This window comes from Salarias fasciatus, chromosome 23, assembly GCF_902148845.1.
Source record: "Salarias fasciatus chromosome 23, fSalaFa1.1, whole genome shotgun sequence".
Taxonomy (NCBI): Eukaryota; Metazoa; Chordata; class Actinopteri; order Blenniiformes; family Blenniidae; genus Salarias; species Salarias fasciatus.
Genome location: NC_043766.1, coordinates 13257244 through 13283448, shown reverse-complemented (window position 1 = coordinate 13283448; position 26205 = coordinate 13257244). Strand labels below are relative to the sequence as shown.

At 38.8% G+C, this 26205-nt stretch overlaps 1 protein-coding gene across 1 annotated transcript; it reads left to right on the top strand.

The window, feature by feature from the left end:
* The first annotated feature begins 4352 nt into the window (after window positions 1-4352).
* Window positions 4353-26029, top strand: myo1f (myosin IF). Its single transcript, XM_030083502.1, has 28 exons — window positions 4353-4540; window positions 8536-8664; window positions 10041-10130; window positions 10219-10313; window positions 10463-10550; window positions 11604-11693; window positions 13033-13164; window positions 13278-13412; window positions 14837-14969; window positions 16309-16505; window positions 16608-16688; window positions 16774-16860; window positions 17028-17114; window positions 17501-17668; window positions 17916-18001; window positions 18081-18162; window positions 18538-18644; window positions 19104-19202; window positions 19368-19512; window positions 20204-20318; window positions 20409-20578; window positions 20784-20929; window positions 21594-21740; window positions 21823-21971; window positions 22086-22148; window positions 23332-23539; window positions 24823-24983; window positions 25095-26029. Exons 1-28 carry the CDS (start codon window positions 4538-4540, stop codon window positions 25169-25171), a joined length of 3270 nt encoding a protein of 1089 aa, XP_029939362.1. The 5' UTR covers window positions 4353-4537; the 3' UTR covers window positions 25172-26029.
* The last annotated feature ends 176 nt before the right edge of the window (window positions 26030-26205 follow it).

The following is a 26205-nucleotide window of genomic DNA, read 5'->3' as shown; positions in this document are numbered from 1 at the left end:
ATTTTGACAGTGATACTGTGATCTGATCAGTTTGCTGCGGCAGATTTAAGTTGATTTTAATTCATGTTTACTGAGTGATGGGAAAAAAAATCCTCAGCCTCCTGTTTCTCTCCAATTGGTCAAAACAAGGAAGTGACTTTAATATTAATAAATTGGGAAATTTTCAGGTCAAAATTGGTCAACCTGCAGACCTTCAGGGACTTCAAGGTCTGTTCCAATATAATTGGTTAGTACCCCTAAAGTGAGTCCCAGTTTTAAACCCTTGGTGTAGATATAGCTACACCTACTTGCATCTAGTCAGTCCGACTCCATGTGTGTCTGGACTGGACGGACCCACTCTTAACAGGAGACATTAAAGCCAGGTGTAAATCAGGGGTGTGCATCTAACAAGAGTGTGAACTGAAAACCAGGGTTCATGCTGAGTTGTGAATTGTTTTATTATAGAAGTATTTGTTGTTTTGCTTTCCACATGCTAATTATGTACTGTATATTGTCCAGTGCTCTTGGAGATGAATCAGTCTGTCACCATGTACTTCTTTTTAAAAGAAAATATTAAATTGAGTAAACTCTGTGCCTTCTTGGTTTTAACAAACAAGACTTCAATGTTCAAGTGTGCTGCTCTGAAAAGTCCTTCATTCACAATATTTGCATTTGCATAAAAAGCACAATTCCCCCTCCGGATAAATGATTTGGTCATCAGTCACACTTGTGTATTTTTGGATCTCAATGGTTTGATGGAAATAATGAAGCAACAACTTCCTTTTGGCTGAAAGATGCTGAGGTGGCGGTGAGTGGGATCTTTGTAACTAACGACAAAAGCATTGAACAGATGAACTTGATGGATGGTATTTTTTGAGTCATCAGAGACGACATATAGACAGTTTGATGTAACAGAATAAAGACAAAAAAGCAGGCACTGAAAAAAATAAAGAGCAGAAACAAAGGAATGTAGCGCACTCCCAATTGGAGGATGGAAGAACAGTAGTTATATAATATACATAACTTCAGAAATACATCAGATACACTATGTACAAACTAATTTTATTTCTGTTTAAAAACATACAAACAAAACGTGTAATCCAGATCAGCCCCTAAATTGTTATAAATAGCAGTATGACATATTTGGCTTCTTTCTATTATTTAGAGTTTGGTGACTCCTAGTGGAAGTTCATAAAACAGACCAGAGCCAAGAAGTACAAGTGATGCAAAGTGTTTGTGGGAAAATAAAAACCAGTTCCAGCAATCATCTCTTCGGAATTTTATTCATGATATTTGAGAAAGGTGGTGGCATGCCAAAGTACTTCCTTGAACATTTCCACATGTTGTCACATTACAGCTACAAATGTAATTGGGGGTTTTATGTGGTGGACCAACGCAATGTGCTGCATGATTGTCAAGTGGAAGAAAAATGATACATGGTTTTCACTTTTTTTTTCTTTTTTTTTTTTTTGTATATTTTAGTAGTATGGCAGGCAAAGATATTCCTACTCCTTTGATCAGATGCCCTAAAAATAAAATCCAGTGCAATGAAGTACCTGCATAAGTCATCTAAGTAAAGAGAGTCCACCTATGTGCAATCTAATCTCAGTTTACCTACAGCTCTTCTCTGAAGGCCTCACAACATTTGTACACAAACAGCATGATGAAGACCAAAGGAACATTCAGGAAGCTCAGGGGTAAAGCTGTGGAAAACAGCATAAAATTCCAACATTTCATGGAGCACTGTGCCATCTCTCATCTGAAAATGGAAAAAGTATGGTACAGCTGCAATGTTACCGAGACATGGCTGTCCATCTGAACTGACAGGCAGGGCAAAGAGAGCGCTGATCCGAGAACCAGCCCCGAGGCCCATGGGAACTGTGGCGGAGCTGCAGAGATCCACAGCTCAAGTGAAACAGACGGTCCACAAGAGCATCAGTCTGCACTAGCGTTGTAGTCGAGACCGCCTAAAGCGAGATCAAGACATGGCCGAGACCACAGTGTATCGGGTCTGAGACAAGGCCAAGACGCTGAGGGGTCGACACCGAGTCGAGATGGAGACCTTATCAAATTTAACTTTACCATTTTACACACAATTCAGTGTAGGCTTTAGACAAGTGGTTGCCCGTTCTGTCTGAAACGGACAGATGGACAGCATTTGAATGTCCTTTCTACCATCTCAAAAGTTGAGATCGGGTATCGCCTTGTGATGTTGAAGTATGAAGTATGAGCGAATTGTTCAAAACAAGCAAGTTCACCAGTGGCTAACAGCTAAGCTAACAGCTGACTTAGATGGTGGCTAAACTAACAGCATGCTGCTTTTACCGAGTTTGTCCCTCAAAGCAGCATGGCGCTCACACAACACAACAGGTCATTCACTGATGCAGAAGTTTTCAAACAGGTAATGGAGGCAGTTTTGGAGGAGCTGGATACAAATCAACAGATGATGTTACTACCTCCGTGAAACAGTTGCCTCGGATTTTTAAAGCATCTGGCAGGCCAGATATTGTTTGTTGGCCAGTTTTGGTTTTGACCAGTTGCCGACCACTGGATTAAGAGAAGCGGAAACCCAACTTAAAATAACACCACATGCCTTTTCCCTATAAATATATATACAGTATATAGCTCACTTCACTCCATGATATGAAGAGTTGCATGGTGGGGAGAAAGGCCACAGCCCGTAAAGATAATTCAAATTAAAAATGTATCTGGTTATTGGTTACATTCGAAGCATGGAGTTTTGCATCCAATCACAGCAAAGCTGTTACTAAACAAATGAGACAGTTGACAGGCAGCTCAGTTCTGTCCTTGCAGCCATGGTCTCGGCTGGTATCCCAGTAAATTCCTGAGTGCTCTGTGCCTGAGACCGAGACAAGACCAAGTAAAAATGTTGTCGAGTCCGAGACAAGACCAAAGCCTTGAAAAAGTGACCGAGACTGAACTCGAGTACTACAACACTAGTCTGCACTCCCTAAATCTGGCCTTTATCTAAGAGTGGCAGGAAGAAAGCCATTATTGAAATAAAACAAAGCCATTGTTGGAGACACAGCAAACCAGTGGAGGAAGGTGCTCTGGTCAGAGGAACACAAACCTGAACCTTTTGGACTAAAACTAGCACTGCAAATTAATTTGAGCACACCATCCCCTTTCTGGAACATGGTGGTGGCAGCATCATGCCGTAGGGATGCTTTTCTTCAGGAGGGACAGGGAGGCTGGTCAGAGTTGATGGGAAGATGGATTAGAGCCAAAGACAGTGCAATTTTGGAAAACCTATTTGTCTGCAAAAGACTTGAAGCTGTGGTGGAAGTTCACGTTGGTTCACATGCAGAATGCGTTTTTCTACTGTATTTCTAATTTTTCTTGCTCTCGCTCAATCTTGCCAAAGGGATGGTGTTTACAGTGTGAAAACTTTTGAATTACTGCATAAACAAAATGCATAATAGTTCTGTTTAGGACTAACTCAAATAATCCTATTTAAGATGAATCTTCAGGTTCAGTCATATACATTTTTATATTAGTTTATCTACTTTTCGCTGGGTTGGTATTATTCAGCTGATTTAGGTATGTATTGTTCTCTCGTTTTAAACTTGTTTTTTTATGTATAATTTCATCTTTACATTTTTAGTTTTAGTACTCTGGATATTTGTTTGTTTTTGTATGTATGCACGTATGAATACATATATGTTATGTACATGTACATGCGCCAATGTTTTCTTTCTCTTTCGAGATTTTGAAAGATATTTGTGAGGCATGTTGCATTGTCTGGAAGGTGCCGTAAGTGTGAATATCCTGTTTTTTGCTGGTGTGTAGCTTTGTCAACAAAAGTTTGAGAGAAGATTTACAGTGACGTGAGGTGCGCTGTGTAAGTGAACCAAAAACATCATCGCTAAAAATGACATTAAAACAGTAGCGTGACACCTGACTGCACGGCTGACACACTCCTCTCTCTTCAAATGAACCCAGCAGTTATTATGGGTGTTGGAAGCTGCACAAACAGTAAGTGAAGCAACCACAGCCTGGGTGGAGTCGGCAGCAGCTCACAACTGAAACACCATCATTTGGCAATGGGGCAGAGGTAATTGCCGCTCTGGCTGGTGTTGTTGCCGCCGACACCAGTACTTCTGCGGGGCAGATGAATTGTAGTGACTAATTGTGTTGTTAACCTTTAAATCTTATAACGCTGTCAACGATTCATCCTCTGTGTGACAGTGAGGAAATACAGAAGTGATGGCCTTGTTATCTGTGGTGTGGGTGTGTGTGTGTGTGCGTGTGCGTGTGTGTGTGTGTGTGTGTGTGTGAGTGTTTCTCTTTGGGCAGTTCTTGTTTCACACAATGACTGTGGGAGGATGAGGAAGTAGGCTTTTAGTGTTTCCCCGGGTGTCTTGGAGGTAACAAGCAGCTCTGGCACTGATTGACCGTCCACATGATGGCTGCAGTCTGAGGAGACCCACCTGTGGATTTTAACTGCAACACACACACACACACACACACACACACACACACACACACACACACACACAAACACTGGATACCTGAGGAGGAGAGGCCCAAAACAACAATGGTATGGTACTGACACTTCGTGTGCTTTCAACAGCTGTATTACAGTGTGTGCTTGTGTGTGCTTGTGTGTGTGTGTGTGTGTGCGTGCGTGCGGGTATGTGCGTGTGTTTTCATGCTTCTGTGTTTCTGAAAAGCAGATGCTAAGGTTTGTCACATTAGTCTCATACATTTTGGATTTTAGCAAAAAAAAAAAAAAAGAAGTTTTTTTTTTTAAAGGCGGTTTTGTATTTCCAAAAGCAGTGACAGTTCACAGTGACAAATATATATTGGTGGTACTAATCTTTTAGCTATGTCTAAATGAATGTTTAAACACAGCAACCGTTTTGATAGTTTGTCTTGAAAAGCCATCACTTGAGAGAACCTCTATTCCTTCACACCAGCTGTGAGTTTCCTCTTTTTCAAAAGACTTTTCATTGAAACCACCTCAAAGCACCTTAATACATAGACTGCAAGGCTGTAAACCCTAGTATTCAGTCATGGCTCTGTAAAAAAACAAAAATAGAAAAAAAAAAGTTGTTCATGTTCACACAGTATAAGCAACAGAAGTAAAATTACCTGATGTGCTTCTGTGAAAATCAATTGATAAAATTTATGCTTATATAGACAACAGGATGAGATTCGGTGCGAAAGAATCAACAGTTACTGTGACAAAATGATCTGCAGGCAGCAGCAGCAGGAAGAAAGTCTGCAGCTTGTACAAAGTTGAGACGGTTTCACAAGAGGCTAAGAGGAGGTGTGAGAGGGGGAAGTGGACTACAGGAGTCACACTACTTCCTCCTCACTCATCCAAAATGACACAGAAAACTGCTCTGGCAGAATCATGTTGACACAAATGTTTTTAAATTCATCTGAGCAGGCTCAACATCTGTAGCTAAAATTGACTTTGTTTTCAGTTTTTGTCTGACAGCTGTTACACTCAAAGTAATTTTTTCATGATTATTGTTTGCCTTCAAAATGCTGCTGTTGCCATAGATAATGCTGTCAGAAAAGATACAGAGGCAGCAGAAATGTTGTGCAGCCTATTTTAGGGTCCTCTCACCCTGTTTTCTCTGTAAGTTCCTGTCAACGCGATGAGGTTTTTCAGGTCTCAGCTGTCGTGACTTCAGTCAAAAACCACAGGGCATCATAAATGACTGGCATTATCTATCTTTCATACTCAGCATCATTTAAATTTTTAAAAAGGGATCCATTTTTAAAGAACTGAAAATGTGTTTCTTAGTAAACACTGGTAAATGCAAGACGCGTGTCTCTGTGTGAGAATAATCAATAAAACTATTCTTGTACATTAATAATAATTTAAAGATAATGTTCTCTGAAATGTAAGCCTTGTGAAGGTCACATCGCAATCAAAATCTGCAGACAATTTAATAAATGGATTAAAATGCAAATGAATGTGGCAGTTGCAGGATGTACGCAAAGACCTCTAAATAAAGCATCTTATACTTTCAAGGTGCCTGACTCTGGCAAGCCGTCAACAAATGTCATTCATTACTAACAAGTCATTGACAACAATGTCTGTTTAGTTAATTAATGTCTGGACTCAGTCTGAAGTTTTTAGTCACATGTCAGTAACGATTCTATTTAATGTTCCTACAGGAACATTGTAATATATTCTGTTCCTCAACTAAGCAAATTGCAGAAATGAGATTCGATGTTGAGTTGATGCCGAAAGGAAAACCAACCAAAGTAAAGGACATACTATTCTTTATTCCCATGACGGTTTTTCGCCCAAAAAGTAGAATATCATTGATATTCCGAACAAAGTCCGGCACCTGACTCGATCCCAGTTTTACCGTTAGATTCCATGTTCGATAAGGAAAGCACAAAATGTAACTTTACAATCTGAAATATTCATAACAAGGAAGAAAACTCAAAGTTCAAGCAGGGGATGAGACACAGGCGGACACTCCCGCAGACTGCACGATTTACAGATGAGAGAAAATCCTCATGATTTTGGGCTCCAAATTGTTCAGTGATTCTCTGATCTGCAGAAAAGTCTACTCAGAGTACTCAGAGATGAATAGTGATTTATGTGCTTTGTTGCCATTTTCTGATGTTTTTATATGAAATATTTGAAATTAGAAAAAGCTTTGTTTGTAAGAAGCATGAAGGCGACCACTTCTCTCTCTGTCAGTGGGTTAAGTGAGTTAATTTTACAACAGTTTTGGAGTCAGTTCTGAGTACACAGCCACAGCTTTCCGAGTCACAGCAAATCAGAGCAGGATACTAATAAAACAGTGGCAGCAAGAGTTAATTATTTCGCATTAAGAGCAAGCTTTCTGCTAATGTGCTCTACAATCAGTTTTGATGATGTTTGCTCTGTAGCCAAAGATTGAATTTACAGTAATCCTGCTAACAACCATAGTTGTGGTTGATGATGTGTCCTGTTCTTCCAATAACTTGTCATCTGGATTGAATTTGTACTTATTTGAAGCCCCACATGAGTGGCTTATATATATACACATCTTTTTCTACATTAAGATCACAAGAGCAGAATTTCATCCAAGCTGACATTGGAGAAGAAGGTAGACGATATCTTGGCATATCTGTTGATTAGTGAACATGTAAACTCCACTAAAAGATGTTGTTGCTGTGGGACAACAATAATAATTCACCCACAGTGCCGTGCTAGTTAGCAAGAAAAAATAAAATTAAAATCCAATTTTGAATCACTTTTTCTGAAAAGAGTTTGGAAGGAAAATAGGGCGAGGCGGTACTTCACATCAGCGAACTCAAGCACAATGTTTTAGGTTTTTTCACGGATGTATTTCAACTCTTTAACATCTAAACGCGTTCTGTCATCTTGAGGTATCCTTGGAAATTATAAGAAAAAGCCTATGCATCTTGACAAAACAACAGACGTCTGTGCAAAACGTATTCTTGTCCGATTATTGAACGTATTAATGTTTTTATATGCTTTATCCGTCTTCCACTCTGCTTTTTCCAACTCAGCCTCAAGGGAGAAAGAAAGGCTCCCGAATAAACCAGGACTTAAATCAGAGGACGATCAGATTTTATTTTATTTTTTTAAAAAAGACTGAACATAACAAATTAGTAAAAAATTGATATCAGAACTTTTCTGACAATCTTTCAATTATCTAAACATGACTGAATATTGCTTTCTTTAGAGAATCAGTCAGAGTGAGTGTCAGGCTGTATAGCACTGCATGTTCAAGGCACAGACGACAGCCCAACCACTTATCCTGAAGCCATGAACAACTTCCCCCACCAAACAGACTAACATATTAAAAAAACAAAACAAAAAAACAGCAACAACAACAACAACACACAAAGCAGGAGGCAAGTTGATGTGAGGCGGGTGTCCAACAGTTTAAATATTTCCATAGGGACATCACTAAATGTCTTTTCATGGCTCGGCAGCCAGCAGTGTTGAAGCAGCGGGCTGTGCTTCAGCAGGCTCTTCACATGTTTAACCTCCTTTAAAAGGTTCTTCTCTAAAATATTGAAGTTAGTTCATGAGCTCACCTCACTGTGACCAGTTGCCTGGTAACCAGACCCTGCTTCCTGTAATGACAACCACAGATGGTTCTGTTCTTACTGATGCCAAACCCCTGACTGTTATTTACTTCAGTAGATATTTTTAATATCAGGTCTTCTCAGAGCTCTTCTAATTGTTTGTACTTTGTGTCTACATAATGTCATTGTCCTGCTTTCTTGGTTTTTGTTTGTATTTTGTGCGTTTTATTTATTTATTTGTTGTCTTTTTATTTTCATTTTTTTCTGTCTGTCTTCTACTTAATGATATCTCTTTTTTTCTCTCACTTGTTGACACATCAAGTGAAATCTTGACGTTGAATGTAAGGAACCCAGGTTTAAAATCCAATTGCGTGATGTAAAAACCAACAAAGTCTATGGCACAAGCTCCAGTGTCATGCTTTGGGGACTTCTGTGAAAACTGAAGAACTAAGTAGAAACGTTCTTTCTTTCTCAGTCTTTGAAAAAATGTGTGATTATGTTATTCTGCGTGCCATACAGGCGAAGTACCACTGGCAGAGTCAAAATGTGAAACAAAGTGGAGTGGACGACATGGTCCTGCTGTCCAAGATCACCGAGGATGCCATCGTGGAAAACCTGAAGAAAAGATACATGGACGACTACATCTTTGTATCCTTCGTGCTGTGAGCTAAATTATCATTTTAATTTGTGATCATACTGAAGGAGTATTCAAACTGCAATCCTGAAAGATTGGTCGAAGAGCTGAAATCCCTTTTGTGTATAAAGAGACATCTAAGAAATGCATAATAATTTGCATATAGCTTTCAGGGGTCTTCCAATCTTGATAAAACTAACATCTTTACATACGTAGTCCCTGCTATAAAACTCAAATGATCAATGCACACACACACACACACACACACATACGCAGACACACAGAGTCCAGTAACCAAGCAAACATATAAGGGCATAAACAAGAATTTCACTCTTCCTCTTCTGCCTCCACTCTGTGACTCAACAGTTCATTTCCGTCTTCTCAGAGCTCCGCTCTACACCAAAACCATATTTAGAGTCCCAGAATATAAAATATTCTCATTAAACCCAGAACAGCTGACATGGATTGCATGAAGCAATAGGAGACAATCACTACAATCAATGACTGAATTAATTACCTGATCATCAAATAGTCACCACTGGAAAGTGAAGGAGCGATGTACTTTAGTCTTCTCTCATTACTGCCTGCCACAATTGTTTATGTAGTTATTATAAATATTCATGAAATGTGAGAATCACTTCATCTACATACCATACAGCAAATACAGTGAAGATCAAAAATAACCATTTCTAATTAAGTTACCAGAATGAAAATTTACCTATAGAGACATTCAAAATCTGATTTTTAAATGGACTAATAGTATGGATACTATTTAGGTTGATCATGTACGAGTAAAACTGTAAAAGTATCATCAGTGGTAGTGTTCTTTAATTATCTGACGTGGAATTAGAGGATATACTGTTGTCATATGTGATATACAGGTGAAAGAAAGGCATAGATACTTATGAAATGTCTCAATAAAAAAAAAAAAAAAACAGTAATTGGAGTTCAGACATCTTTCCATGAATATATTCTGTGACTTTTATGATCATGTCTATGACCCATGGCTTTAGAAAATACTGATGACAAAATGGGTTAATAGATTCTGTATTTCCACCACCAACACACCAACAGCTTGACTGTGTGGGTGGTGAAGTTACTCAACTACTGCAGTGTAGGTTTAAATACAACAATATCTGGCTCTTTAGGAATTACTGAGCAGATGCTTACTTAGTAATAGTAGCAATAGTGACATGATGAGAGCTGGAGTACACGACACTGGGAGACACTGGAATTATCCACACCCAAAAAAGGCATCTCTGCAAAATCAAGCCTTGATTTTCTTGCTGTGTAACAACAATGATAACCACAGAATGTCTCATATTTAGAGTTATCTCCGTGAATTTAAATGGACACAAATTCCTTGACTTCAGTTGCCTTCCTGTCTCAGACCTACATCGGTCCTGTACTGATTTCTGTGAACCCGTTCAAACAGATGCCCTACTTCACTGAGAGAGAAATCGAACTCTACCAAGGAGCTGTGAGTGCACATTTCTATCCGTGCTGCGGTGTTTTATACTGTGGCGCCGTCAGCCCTGCTCAGATCACAATCTTGATTTTGCTTGCAGGCACAGTATGAGAACCCGCCGCACATCTACGCCCTGACTGATAACATGTACAGGAACATGATGATCGATGGGGAGAATCAGTGTGTTATCATCAGGTGATCACAAGTGTCTCATCATAACTCCAATCCGATGTAGATGTCTTACTGTCTTAATGTGTTTTATTTTTGTGGTAAGTAATAATTAATTTTTTGATGGGATTTTTTTTAATATTGTTTTTCTTTGTCGCCCTGCGGTTACTGTATAGTGGTGAGAGTGGAGCAGGAAAGACAGTGGCTGCCAAATATATCATGGGCTACATTTCTAAAGTATCTGGAGGTGGATCCAAAGTGCAGGTAAACATCAGGCGGTGCTCCCACACAACTAAACTGCTCAGCGTTATTGAAATTAATCAGAACTTATCTAGTCTGCCTCAGTGAAAAGTGTGTCAAACACAGAGGCAACAAGTCCTCCAGCTCAAACGACCACACTGGCCACAGTCAAATCCTGTTTTTTAATTTGGAATTAGTTTAATCCAAATTAAGTAATTCGGAATTAAAGTATTCTCCCTCACATTTTCATGGGAAACATGTTTATCCGCCCCCATTTAATTCCATGTTAACTCTGGGGTTCTGATTGGATAGCAGGTGTAAGTGTCGTATTTACATCTAACGGAAGGAAACAATCTCTGGTTACTGTGTTTTGTTCTTTCTTTCTCGATTGAATTTGATGTTAGATCATTAAAAGGTCGGCATTTTTATGCTTATGTCCATCCATTCTTTACATTACATCCATTTCATCTAAGGCTTCCATTAAACAAATGATCTCCACTCAAGTCCAACAGATTGATTTGCTTTTTAAAGTTGCTCATCACCACAAATACAATCCTCTGCATTGAGTTCATTCTTCAAAATATAACAAAATCTTTAAAATATTTTCTGAAACAGATCAAAGGATTAACCAGAATAAAAACTGTGCAATGTAGCAATCTCTGCATTGTTATTTACACAATACTCCTCTAGTGACAAATGTATCAGACTTGAAATACAGCAGAAGTAATGATTACAATTATTTAAACAAAAAAAATTTCCTTTCAGCATGTTGTATGCCATCATGAAGGACTGTTAGATATCATGATGGACATTTTAAATTACTATAAGGTTCAAAGGATTTTGAACATGAATACTGTTTCTAAGAACTATGCAAATATAACATCCTGTCTATCTCCAAATATACTTTACTGACGTTAAACCGATCAATAACATGCCAGTGGGTAACTGAATTTTAGTTTTCAAAGTACTCAGGGGACTCTATCCCCTGAAATGACTGTGCATCACATGAATCTCACAACACCTCACTGATGTGTAGGTATTTGTGAGTCTCTCATTGTGTCGCTGTGTGTTTTGCAGCATGTCAAAGACATCATCCTGCAGTCTAATCCCCTGCTGGAAGCCTTTGGCAATGCTAAGACCGTCCGGAACAACAACTCCAGTCGCTTTGTAAGTAAGATCCTCACCTTTAAGCAACACAAGGTGTTGAGTGACTTGAGTGTGTTTGTTGATTACTCTACAGAGTTTTTGAATCAGAACATGATAAAACACATTAAACAAGCACAACACAACTAACATTGCTAATAATAAAGTATGAAGGTGACGAGCAGCTCCCCTTGTTGAAACCAACTTGTATGACTTCTCTACAGCAAACATCCATTTCTAAACTGCTTTGTTCAGCTTAGGGTGGCAGAGGGTTGTAGTCTGGTGACTTGATGCTCATCCTTCACAGGGAAAACACACTGAAATAGACATTCACACTCACACCTACTTGCATCTTGACTGTGCAAGAAATCCAAACTCCACACAGACAGGCAACAAGCTGGGTTTCAGACTTTACGGATATTCTCACTGAGTGGGTTTCTAAACCAAGCATTTTCATTTTCATTTTCATCACTTCAGATGGGAAAAGTTTTCGTGCTTTGAATCTGATCTGACTTGTGTGTCACTTCTCTTTTCCACATATTTTTATCTTTTTTTTAATTAATTCTGTCTTTTTATATCTGTCACGTTTGAAATACACTCATGTATACACTATAGGAGTTCCTACTTTTTAAGTGCTATGAGCCCGTCCATTTAGGCTGTTGGGATGGTGCACAATGGTGCAAAATGAATTTGACCCCAAAATGTGCAAACTCTGTATTGTGAAATTAATTTGGAGTTTTACAATCTTAACTTCCATTGTCACAATACTGAGTCATTTGGCAGGTTTCACACAGGCCCATTTGTTTTCGTCCCACTATTGTCACAACTTAAGTGGCCTCTTCTTTACCCCCGAACACCACATCCACAGCCGCAGCTCGTCTTGTCACACTCATTGTAGCACCATGAAGAACTTGAGTCTTGGTCATTGTGGTTAGATTCTGTTGCAGCAAAGCGGAAGGAAGCCATTTAGTAAATGAACTGATATAGATGATGGAAAAAAAGTGAATTAAAAAATATTTAATCTGCTTGGGTGATCCTTCATTTTGTGATTCTATTGTTTCTTTTTTTATCACTTTAGTCATTTTTTCCAATTTGCATGCTGATGGCTGATGAATTGTCTGTTTGTCATGAATACTTTGACATCGTTCTGTGAAACCCTTTAATATTTTAACTGCTGTAATTGTTTGCTGTTTGTTGTCAGAGTGGACGGTGAGGGTGAAGACATATTGCCGCAAAAACAGCCGCAAAAACGTTGCCATAAAGGACTAATAACATAATTTGAACTTATCTGAACTGAATTTGATGGATTCATCATGTGTTACGACCCCAGTCTGAGTGCATTGTTTGATTCCTTCGCCCACAGGGGAAATATTTTGAGATCCAGTTCAGCCGGGGAGGAGAGCCAGATGGTGGCAAAATTTCAAACTTCCTGTTGGAGAAGTCTCGGGTGGTGAGCCAAAACGAGAACGAGAGAAACTTTCACATTTACTATCAGGTCAGAGGCTTCATAGAGAACTGTGGCTCTAAATGTGCGACATCAACTGGAAGGTTCACCTATAAAAACAAGATTAATGCAACTTATTCTGTTCCTGCACTTCTGTCTTCCAGTTGATGGAGGGCGCCAACGCTCAGCAGAAGGAGAGGCTCGGCATCATGACCCCTGACTACTACTACTACCTCAACCAGTCTGGGACATACAAAGTGGACGGAACCAATGACAGCAAAGACTTCCACGAGACAATGGTACTGTCTGCCGATATGGAACAAAGCTATATGCTTCATATTGTCTAATATTTTTATATTTTAACAGAAAATGTTGTAGCCTCTCTTTCAGTTTCGGTTAAGCCACAATAACTCAACACTGTTATTAATACTATTCTATATTTGAAAACAAAGAAAAAAAAAAAGGCGTTTAATAGCGTGGTCGTTCTTGTTTGTTATTTGGGTCAGCTGTTATGTGTCTGGATCTTCATCTACTGTAGGCCTGACTTGACAGGCTCACTCTGTCAGTGGTTCTTGTTTTATTTAGCATTAGTTGTGTGAATCTGGCTCCTCTGGAACCAGTGGTCTTGTTTTATAACTGAATTATTACTGACAGGGGTGACTTTTTTTTATTTTATTTTGTGTGTCAGATTTGAACTACTGCTTAAGTCTAGCGATTTGTTTCTCACACCAATATTCTTATCACTGACAAACATTGCAAGCTCAGAGTGATTACAAATCAAATATTTGCTAAAACCATACTCTGGATATACTCAGTGCTTACAGTTTTAAAACAAATCATATTATCATTTCATATCAATCATACGACACCTGAGACTTTGCAGTAAGACATAAGGAAGTATTGAGAGTTTATCTGCGAATCAATCATACATCATTCCACTGATTTACACTCAAATTAACTCAAAGTTTAACCCAGTTAAACTCAGTGAGTTTGACAAATACATAAAAATAAGAAGCAAGTAAGATACAGAATCAAAAAAAATTAATTGTAAATAACCACAAAGATATTTACCAACATGAGACAAAGAACAAATTATAAATGTGACACAAAATGTACAGTAATATAAAATAGTTTGGTTGATGAAGTTTGTACATTTTTGTTTAACAAAACACACATTATAGAAACCATTAAAAGCATGAAAATCAAAAAAGTTAAAACCATGAAATAATTTTGATCACCTGGTATGTTTTTTTCTGTTTGTCCTTCTTACAGTTGATTGAACTGGGCATGCGCTCACAAACTGTGAAAATAATAGCTGAGGATTATACCTGAAATTATAGTTTAAACTATGCTTATGCTTATGCCTTAATGCCTTTGTTTTAACAAAAACATAAGCATACCATGTACCAAAGTGTTTTTTTGTAATGTGATCTACAAAGTTACATACAAATTCCCCCATAACTCATATTTTTTTCATGGAAGTGAAATACACTTAGTAAAATACACTCTGATTAACACCTAATACACTGATTTAGCTCTCAAAACTACTTTAAACAGCTTCCCAAGGCATTGGTTTATAAGCACCACAGTCATATGTCTCACCAGTTTTATTGAGAAGACTTTTCAACTGAACAGTAGTTTGACACTGGATCTCCCTTTCGTTTGTGGATGGAGCTATGAATGTGTTTTCTGCTTTGTTTTGTTTTTTTCGTGCGGTTTCCAGGAAGCCATGCAGGTGATCGGGATCCCAGGTGACATCCAGGGCCAGGTGCTGCAGATTGTCGCAGGCATCCTTCACCTGGGAAACATCAGCTTCATCGAGGCAGGGAACTATGGGCAAGTGGAAAGCACAGACTGTGAGTGAGACGCACCAACACTCACTGACACACCCTCACACTCACACACATATGCGTACACAAATGAATTTGATATTTGGTGCATGTGCACACATGCACACACACACACACACAAACAGATTTTCCTTCGGGATATAAGCAAATTAGAGACAAAGGCAGTCCCTCGACAAACACTGGTAATTGATATGTGACTGTACCCTGTGGTGCTATTTTGTTTACCTTCTCCCTATTATCATTTGCATTATAATATACATAGAAAAAAAAAATTAAGACTTAAGACTTAAGACACCTTTTAAAACACAATTGAAAATATTTGGATAATGCTTAGTCTTCACTCTTGAAACTTCAATTTACTCCAGCCTGTTTGAATCACCAAATGCAGTTGTAACGTCTTTCTCTATTTGCTTTTATTCTTTTCTACATAATGCCATTTCGTCTACCCTTATTTAACTTTCAAATCACTCAAAAACTATGTTTTTCTTTAGTGTTTGAATAATCTATATTTTTTTCCTTTTCTTTCAAACCATTAGATTTTATTTGTTGTGTTTGTTGTGTTTATGGTTTGTTTTCAAACACGGATCATCTTTCATTGGTGTCCTGGTCTAATTCTGTTGCGCAAGATATTTGCATGCATGTATGTATATACCCTATGTATACTTATGCAAAAATATTTATGTGTGTTTTTTTTATTCAATTGTGGCTTAAATTTGAAGTTGAGATGCATTTCGCTGTCTTTTTCATATAAATCCAGATTGAACTAGAATTTGGCACTCAGAGAGCGCAGACCTCCGCCACAGGTCAAATCAGTCACCAACAACAATAAGAACACCATACATTAAAAAACAACATTGTGATCGGGGGTGTGATCGGAGCGCAGTGCTGCGGCACGCGCATGCCACACAGGCCTCCTGTCAGCGGGCCTGCCCAACTATGTGAAAGACTGCCCTATCTCTCAATGATAAAGAATCCTTTAAAAAATTCCTGGATCCAGACAGTGATCCGGATCATCACCAGAATGTAATGGATTCTAAGTTAGCCCAAGACCCACCTTTCCACGAAGTTTCATTGCAATCCGTCCATAACTTTTTCCGTAATGTTGCTAACAAAACAAACAACCAACAAACCAACAAACCGACGTGATTACATAACCTGCTTGGCAGAGGTAATAAATCATTGATAAATATAGATAAACAAATACCTCTATGGTGATATTTCATCATCTGCAAGCCTCTATGCTCACTCCACAGCACATATTGCTACGTCAAAATTTCAGGCTGGATTTGTAAAATCAAAGCTATTCCCTTTGATTCCAACTCCAACTTTACTTTTTCTTGCCTAGTGCTTGCCTTCCCTGCTTATCTGCTGGGCATCGACGATAGCCGCCTGCAGGAAAAACTCACTAGCCGCAAAATGGATTCAAAGTGGGGAGGCAAGTCGGAGTCCATTAATGTGACCCTGAACCAGGAACAGGCCACCTACACTCGAGATGCCTTGGCCAAGGCCCTCTATGCTCGCCTCTTCGACTACCTGGTTGAGGTAGGTCAACTTTATACTGCAGATGTAACAATAAAGAGGCTCAATGGAATGAAATATATACATTTTCATGCACATTTTGTTTCTTGTCTCTGTCTTTTTAAGGCCATCAACAAAGCCATCCAAAAACCATATGAGGAATTCAGCATTGGCGTGCTTGACATTTATGGCTTTGAGATATTCCAGGTTATTCCTCTAAAAGTTTATCCACATTTAAAGTCAGTTGAAGAATACATATATACTGATTGTCTGGCATTTTGTTTTCTGGCAGAGAAATGGTTTTGAGCAGTTTTGTATCAACTTTGTCAACGAAAAACTGCAACAGATTTTCATTGAGCTCACTTTGAAAGCTGAACAGGTAACTATAGTCTGTTTACTACTTTTGTATTCAACACTCTCTAATCTAAAAAAGTAAAACATTACCTTTAATAAAGAACAGTGAGATTCTAATCAGTTTTGTTAAGTTCTAAATTTGTTTTCATTTTGTTGCATTGCTCAAGTCTTGTTTTATCTTATCTCACCCAGGAAGAGTACGTTCAAGAGGGCATCAAGTGGACGCCCATCGAGTACTTCAACAACAAGATTGTATGTGATCTGATTGAAAATAAATTGGTAAGTTTGTATCTCCCACTTGATTACTAAATTGCATGCTTATTACACCTTCATGGTGACATATTAAAAAAATATTTGTCTCTGTGCACAGCAGCAGCAAATAACAACAATGCATGAGTAATGAAAAACATTGATATTGAACACTGAATATTAATGGAAGAGTATTGATATCAATAATCTTAATTTAGCATTTCACGTTCTACGTTTTTATCAATGACATGTTTTTGATGAAATGAAATCAAAATTCAATAAAGATTTGACCCATTGTTCGTCATGCTTCATCATCTACTTTTCATTCAATAATGAACTTTCGATATATACATTTATATTGATCTAGTTTTTTCCATTTTAAATTCATGAAAATTAAAGTCATGCCTACCTTGCAGAGCCCTCCAGGAGTAATGAGCGTTCTGGACGATGTATGCGCCACCATGCATGCCAAAGGAGATGGTGCGGATGACACCCTGCTGCAGAAACTGCAGGCTGCTGTGGGAACACACGAGCATTTCAACAGCTGGAACAAAGGCTTTGTCATTCATCACTATGCCGGCAAGGTAGGAGCGTTAAACCAGCCCATTGCTTTTCTAATTTGTGTAATATTTGAACTGTTTTGTGCTGTTTGAGTCTGCAAGTTGTTTAGTCTGAAGTAGCAGGCACATTTGTCACATTTGGAGGGAGTAAGCAATCAAACTTGTTGTATGCACGAAGATTTGAATGTCAGATACAAGTGAAAGTGTATTTAATGATTACATTTATCTGGCTAGCAAAGCATAATCGTTAAAATGTATGTTTTCATCTCAGGTGTCTTATGACATTCATGGCTTTTGTGAGAGGAATCGGGATGTGCTGTTCCCTGACCTCATTGAACTCATGCAGAGCAGCGAGATGTAAGTTTTCTTCGCCAAACAGATGGATTTATTCCACCTGAGTGTGGAAACACCCGACCAAACCAATGTGTCTTTTCAGTGACTTCATTCAAAGCTTGTTCCCTGAAAACCTGAACACGGACAAGAAAGGACGGCCAACCACAGCAAGCTCTAAAATCAAGGTAAAACTGAATCTCTCACACAGCCATCTAGCTATGGTTTACCCATGATCAGTTTTGGGTAAGTTACTTTAAAAAATGTAATAAGATATAGCTACTAGTTACTTCCTCAAAAAAGTAACTGAGTTAATAACTGAATTATATTTTAAAAGTAACTAATTATTAGGCAAAGTAACGATTGACTACGGGTGAGAGAGAGAGCACAGAGTGGAAGAGAGACTCAAAAGAGATATATACAGTATTATTCATTCCAGCTATCAGTCAGTCATAATGTTATGACTGATCAGTCCAAGTCAGAGCTAAAAAAAAAGATTTTGTTTTTCTCTTACAGCAGTTTTGTTTTTGTTCGTTTTGATCACAAACTGATGTTTTCAACAGAAACAAGCTAATGATCTGGTGAACACACTGATGAAGTGCACTCCTCACTACATCCGCTGTATCAAACCCAATGAGACAAAACGGCCAAAAGACTGGGAGGAGAGCAGGTCAGCAGCCCTCTGTGACATACACACACACACACACACACACACACACACACACACACACACACACACACACACACACACAATAAAACACAGTATTGTGTTGTCTAAACTAAAATTAATCTTTTTTTTTCTGAAAAAGGTTATAAGAAAGTAGACCAAAAAGTAAGAATTCATACTGCAATAATTAAATCAACACTGCAACCTGATACACTGAGTTTTTAATGTGAGGTCTTCAAGTCTATGTTATTTCCGTCAAAGTATTCCTCTCCAGTTATAAATCTAACTGCAGTGTTTATTGAGCAGTTTGCGAGCACAAACATGAAACACACTGTTGAAGTCTTAGTCTTGATTAGGACTCGCACTTTTTAATAACCTACATCAGTCTTTGGACAATTTTCAGATATGGTGACATGTCTGCATGACTTCTCTGTTTTTTGTATTCATTAAATGTGTTTTTAGAGTAAAGCATCAGGTTGAATACCTGGGCCTGCGTGAAAACATTCGCGTGCGAAGGGCAGGATTTGCATACCGCAGGGTCTTCAATAAGTTTCTGATGAGGTGGGTTTTGTTTTGATTTTTGATGTTTACAAACGTCTGCACTGAATAAGTGACCCCAGAAGAAATAGACTGCTAATTGTGTGTGTGTGTGTGTGTGTGTGTGTGTGTGTGTGTGTGTGTGTGTGTGTGTGTGTGTGTGTGTGTGTGTGTGTGTGTTGAATCCAGGTATGCCATTCTCACAGCTGAAACGTGGCCACAGTGGAGGGGTCCAGAGCAGCAGGGGGTCCTTCACCTGCTCCGGTCTGTCAACATGGACAACGATCAGTACCAGATGGGCCACAACAAAGTCTTCGTCAAGAATCCAGAATCGGTACTGAATTAATCACAATCTGACTTTTTATTTTTCTTTGACTGCTGACGCATTACAGAAGCATATATTAGCACCTCACAGCAAAAAAACTGCAACAAGTAACTTGAGCTGTTTGAGTGCTGTGGACTGTAAATGACACACACACACACACCACTCTAAAATATTACCGTCTGTGTTTTTGTGAATTAATTACATTGTAGTGTCATGTGATGTATTAGCTGATGTTTGAACAACTGTTCAAGGATGCTTTTTCTTTTTACTGTTTTCTGAGTTGCAACGTCATGGACATAGGACTTAGGATTCAACCCTTCATATTGATTCTTGATTCAGAGTTGAGGTGGATTAATGCTTGGCATCCACAGAGAAATTAGTTTGTTTTGTTGAGGTGGCAAACACAAGAAATTTATTTCTGCTCAGGCCGTTTCATACTTCATTAGGAAGTAAAGTGCAGAATTTCTGTGAAAGAGATTGAATGAAGGTGACATGTTCGCTTCAGTTTTCTGACAGTCACACAATACTGGCTGAACACCGCGTGAGAAAAATGTTCTACACTATAACAAAGACAAGCAATCACTCCATCCTTTTTTTAGGGGGGGCGTTTAAAAACTGGAATGTGTTTACACAGAATAAACTGTAAGTTATATTTCAGAAGATGGTAGATTAACACTGCAGCCTATTGTTTTCTCCTCAGCTCTTTCTTCTGGAGGAGATGAGAGAGAGGAAGTTTGACACCTTTGCTCGGATAATTCAGAAGGCCTGGAGGAGATACATTTCCCGTAAGAAGTATGAGCAGATGAGAGAAGAGGGTGAGTTAAAACGAAAAGTTTCAACCCATATCTGCCAAATCACACATATTGAGAATCAATTTTAAATATTGCTGTGCTGATGATTCTCAGCTTCAGACATTCTGTACAACTCAAAAGAGAGGAGGAAGAACAGCATCAACAGGAACTTTGTCGGAGACTACCTGGGGCTGGAGCAGAGGCCCGAGCTGCGACAGTTTCTTGGCAAGAGGGAGCGTGTCGACTTCGCTGATTCAGTCAACAAATTTGATCGCAGGTTCAAGGTGTGAAGTTCTGTCAAGTATTGTACACATGTCCTTTGAATACTTTAGAAAATCACTTGTATTTATATTGGTTGTCAATGAAGAGGAGATATTTCAACAGCAAATAGGATCCCTGCGGATTCAACAAAATAACTTACTTTATTTCTGTCTTATCTTCTTTCTTGTAATACTCACAGTTTTTCGTTCTTGTGTTTTCACAACATAGTCTGTCAAGAGAGATTTGATCTTGACCCCGAAAGGCATCTATCTCATTGGCCGAGAGAAAGTAAAGAAGGGACCAGAGAAAGGACAGATAAAGGAGGTGCTGAAACGAAAACTGGAGTTTGGAAGCATTAGTGGCGTCTCTCTCAGGTAGGCGTAAAACACGAGAAACACATTTCCAAACATGGTCATAGTAACATGCATCATAGTTTTGGTAAAAAAAACAAAACAAAAAAAACAAATACAAAGACTTGCATGCTGAAGTGTGTGAGATGGCCCACTGTATAAGAAGATCTTTACAGGAATAAGTCCGTTGAATGCTTTCTTTCCTCATCTCTTACTCCATTAATAATGGTCCAAGTTTTAGCAGCATATTGATTACTATTGAATAGGCCCTTTAAATCCTTGTTAATTTATTTATTTATTTATTTATTTTTTTGCATGAAAGCTCTGATAATATACAGTTAATCCATGAATGGTATTTTGGTATGATATTTAAGTATTTACATTTTAATGTTGTAATTGCTGTTGGAAAATCATCTTATTTGAGCTGAGAGTACAAACTTGGTTGCTGCTCAAAACAGAGTAGTAGACATGATGGACACAGAGACCAAGTCTTCAAATATATAAATACAAATAGAGAATTTTAAGTAGGTAAAAGTGACTAAAAACATTCAAATATTGCTATTGAAAGAATGCAGACATGGCGGCACTGGGATCTTCCCTTGTCTTATAGAACCTGTGAAACAGAAAGCTGTTAAATTAGGTCTCATTTCTGTTTTCCTATTTGAGCTTATTTCGTTTCTTTCTTTAGTACAAGACAGGACGACTTCTTCATTCTGCATGAAACCCAGTACGACAGTCTGCTGGAGTCCAACTTTAAGACAGAGTTCCTAAGTTTGCTGTCCAAACGCTACGAGGATTTGACCAAGAGAAAACTAACAATCTCCTTCAATGACAGGTAGTGGAACTCACTCTCGTTTTTTCATAAGGCATCACACACACAAAAACATAGTCCACCAACACACTGTGCTCCTATGCAGGCTGGAGTTCAGAGTGAAGAAGGAGGGCTGGGGTGGAGGAGGCTCCAGAGTGCTGGTGTTCCAGAGGGGCCAAGGAGACCTGGCTCAGCTCAAACCTGGAGGAAAAACTCTCACTGTGACTATTGGGGATGGTCTGCCGAAGTCCTCCAGTGAGTTAAAAGACCCAGTAAAGCCTGGACTGTCACCCAGTCGTCTCAGTTGTCACAGAAAGACTTTTGTATCCTGCTGTTAACATTTCTTATCTTTATTTAATCCATTCATAGAGCCAACCAAGAAGTCTGCTCCACAATACCATGGAGGAGGGAGAAATCACGTACCAAGCAGAGGTAAAAATACAGTCATTATTCTCTCATATTGATTTCTATGTGATTTGTATGTATGGAAAACAGTGGTGAAAAAGTTATAGAAACAAGTTGGTGACGAAAGGTTGGTTGGAATCCCACTGATGATGGTTCACCCCCTGAACAAAGTCCCTAAAAAAACCCAACTGCTCTGAGTAGGCATAGGTCAGGTCAGCTCTGAACAGGCCTTGCTATTGGATGCTTCTGATGATTGCCTAGAAGGTCAATTAAAGTACTTAAAATTAAATTTCTCACCCAATGCAATAAATTCGTGTTTTGAGTTGAAGGATGAAAGTGTACGACCTACAGAAATGTACTAAAGCAACAGCATTTTAAAGAAAACAAAAGTGCTTCAGATTTAGAACAGTTTTGTTGTTGTTGTTGTTGTTTAAATTGAAACCAATATGAAATGCATTTGTTAGTGCAGGTGAGATCACCTGTAAGGCATTTTCTCCTATTTCACTTGTGTGATTAATCCAGCTGCAGTGTGGTCAGCTGTGGGTCGCTCGCTCCTTTAATCCCGAAACAAATCGGGGGGGGGGGGGGGGGGGGGGGGGGGGGCAGACAGGGAATCATGACACCCAGCTCTGTCCAAAACCTTGACCTTTCTGGAGCTCATCAGCCAACAGCTCCTATGAGCAGCAGACTTATATTAAATGGAAACACACTACAGAAAACACTGTATTGCAGCACTTTTCAGAAAAGCAATCACACAAAAAGCAAGTCTTCTTTATTCTATAATTTTGAATAATTATATCCAGGTGGTCTCTGTGTGACTCTATCCCTGTTGACAATGGTCAAAAAAGGAAGGGTCATATAATAAACATGCACATCTCTGCTGTCAAACAGTATTGTGTTTTGTCGGAAGACAAGGGCCCAGAAAAGTCATTCAGGCACAGCTGTATTGTGCAAACTCCACACAGAAAGACCTGGAATTGAAACATTGTTGCTGTGAGGTAACAATGCTCAACAGTGCATCATTATGCCACCTTAGTTCCTGCTCATTAAAAACCATGCACAAAAATTGAAAAATGCACTAAAGGTTTTGATGTAGAGTAATATAACTGGATCATACAGTTACACCTCCACCCCCCCCCCCCCCCCCCCCCCCCCCCCCCCCCCCCCCCCCCCTCTCTCTCTCTCTCTCACACATCCCCTCTCTCCTCAGCACACCAGAATGGAGCGCCAAAGTTTTCTACAGCCTCTCGCAGACAGCAGTCGAACATCACATATTCCTCCCCACAAAGGCAGGGTCCGCCACCCAGTGCCGCTCTGCCCAAGCTGAGCTTCAAGAAGGGCCCCCGAGCCCCGGCCCATAACCAGTACAACCAGGGGAACATGGACTTCCTCAATGTCCCAGAAGTGGGCATGTCAGGGTAAGGACAAAAAAAAAAAATCAGATTCTAACATATATGTAAAAAATATTAAATGAACGAAATATGTTGACAGTATGTGTGGGTGTAGTTGATTGATCACTAAAATATGCAGACTAACACCATGAGCTGTCAGGGCTTGTCAAGGCGAGGCCCAAAAAAAATAACCGAATGGCAGAGTGAGACCGGCAAACCTGTTTTCATAGTGAGCTGATGCTTCGAAACCACATAAAATATTTTAGGTATTTGTTTTAAAAAATGGCAGGGACAACTTGAGAGAGGAGTTTCTTAAAATTTCTGTACTGATTTTTGCATGTCAACTGTGCCCATGAAGCAGAAAATTCACATATTATTTGCAGCTAAATGTAATAACAGTCTATACCGATGGAGCAGTTATAATTTTTGTGATCATTTATAATTTCACTTTTTTATTTTGGAGGTTTACCTGCAGTGTGGTAGATCACATAACTTTAAGTTGTTGGGTAAATGACTTTATAATGCTCTGAAAGACTCCTCAGTAGTTACTTTTCTCTTACATGTAAACAGTTAAGAGCTGCTGTCTCTCCGTTCTGGGAGGAGGATCTCCCACAGTGGGGCTTGTTAGCATTAGCATTATCTGAAGCTGTTGTCTCCGGCTTACAGAAGTTGTCTCACTAGTTCACTAAATTCCCATTTACCAGAGAGGCTATTTACTCCTGAACAAACAATAAAGTTTGTCTATACCCCACTGTAACTGTAATGCGTTGTGACAGCCAGACACACAAAGACACACACACGCTCCACATCAGCTAACATTTATAAGGTAAGCGCTGTCTTATTTATTGCAGCTTTAATGTTGCTGCTTCTTTGAATTGTCAATCACTCCTGAAATTCTTTTTTCAAGAACCAAAGGCATCTAAATTATAGACCAGAAGCATTAAAGACTTTTCAGCAGATAAACCTGATATGTCTTTTGGACTTAATGAGTGCAGCAGTCAGCAAACTCGGCCACACATTGCTGAAGGTTCAGCTGACAGGACTTAACACCATATCAATGCAGCTATATGCTTATTATAAAGACATTGATGGGGGGCAAGTAAAATAAGACAAGAATTTGATAATGCTAGTTAGTTATAAAAAGCAAAAAAGGTAATTAAATAGTTACATATTTACTTATATAAGTACTAGTCAGTAATTTGTCTATCATTGTCAAGTACCTTCTCAGCTTCAAAGAAGGTTCACAATTTCATTGTCTCGTTTCATCCTTGTCATTTCTGTGTTTGAAAAGCATCTGTTTTATTTGATAGACAACAGAGGAAAAAGAGCATTGGCCAGCGACCTCCTCCTGCTCCCAAGCCTCAGCCTCGGCCTGCTGGTCCACGCTGCCGGGCCCTGTATCAGTACATCGGCCAGGACACTGACGAGATCAGCTTCGAGGTCAACGATGTGTTTGACCTGGTCAAAGAAGGTGTGCAGACAAATAAACTGAAAGCTGGAAATGAATATATATGACAGCAGTTTAACAACAATGCCAAATTTTAAGTTGCTCATGATGCCTGTTTGCTGTTTTCCTCTGCAGACCCGTCAGGTTGGTGGACGGGAAGAATTCATGGAAGGGAAGGGCTCTTCCCCGGGAACTACGTGGAGAAGATCTGATGAACCCATTCAGCCATCACGGACCTGTCTGCCAAGAAATATGAGTAATTTGTTTAGAGCAGGATATCGTTGTGCTTGCAAATTAAATAGCCTGTTTATTCATTACATGATAGATTTTCATCCACGATTGAACAGGCCTCATCAAGGGTGGCCGTTGCTGACATTTGAGCTACAGCTAACTTGTTTGACAGCAATGCTGTATGAATGGTGTAAAGAAGACATTGTTGTGGTCATGATTGTTACAACACACCTGCAAAGCGCTACTCAGGTTTCATCTCCGTTGTTGGGTCAAACAATCTTGAACCGTTGTGCAGGAAGCTCTTTGACTTCATCTTAAACCCCTAATTATCTGTTATATGTTTTGTGAAGTACCTTAAAGTTTTTTTTTTTCTAGAAGTTCTGTTTGATTTATGGAACAATTAAAAAATCTAGTAAAAACAGGCATTTTAAAATGTTTTGAATACCCATTTATGTCACCTCGAATGTTACTTTTTCACTCTTGCAAACTTGCTGAAGAATGATATTGATTTTAATTTGTGGATTTTTATTTTTATCTCAGATGTTTTAATTTCAGTAAAAGAAAAATAGATGTATTTTCATATTTCTGTTTTTGTTCTGTGTCACCAGTATATTGTCAAAAGTGTCTAAATAACAAAAACCGACATAAAGAAATGACTGGATAATGTGGATATCTCTGCTTTTATACATTTTTTTTTTTAGTAGATCTTCTTCGTTGAATAATGACAGTCAATCAAAATCAAAAATATGCTTTGTACATGAATATCAAAAGAAAAGTAAATTTCACAAGATTACTTTCATAAGTTGTTTTAAATGCAAAATAAAAAATGCACAATTTCATGAAGTGTTTGTGTTTGTATGTTAAGACCTATCACTAAAGCACAAAAAGGTGCATCACAAAAGGTTAATGTTTTTTGTCAAGCTTAAACATGGGACAGACTACAAATGAGTTCAAGTATTTTGATAGTTTGATGCTAAAGAAATACAATTCAGTGATAAATACAGATGAGCAACAA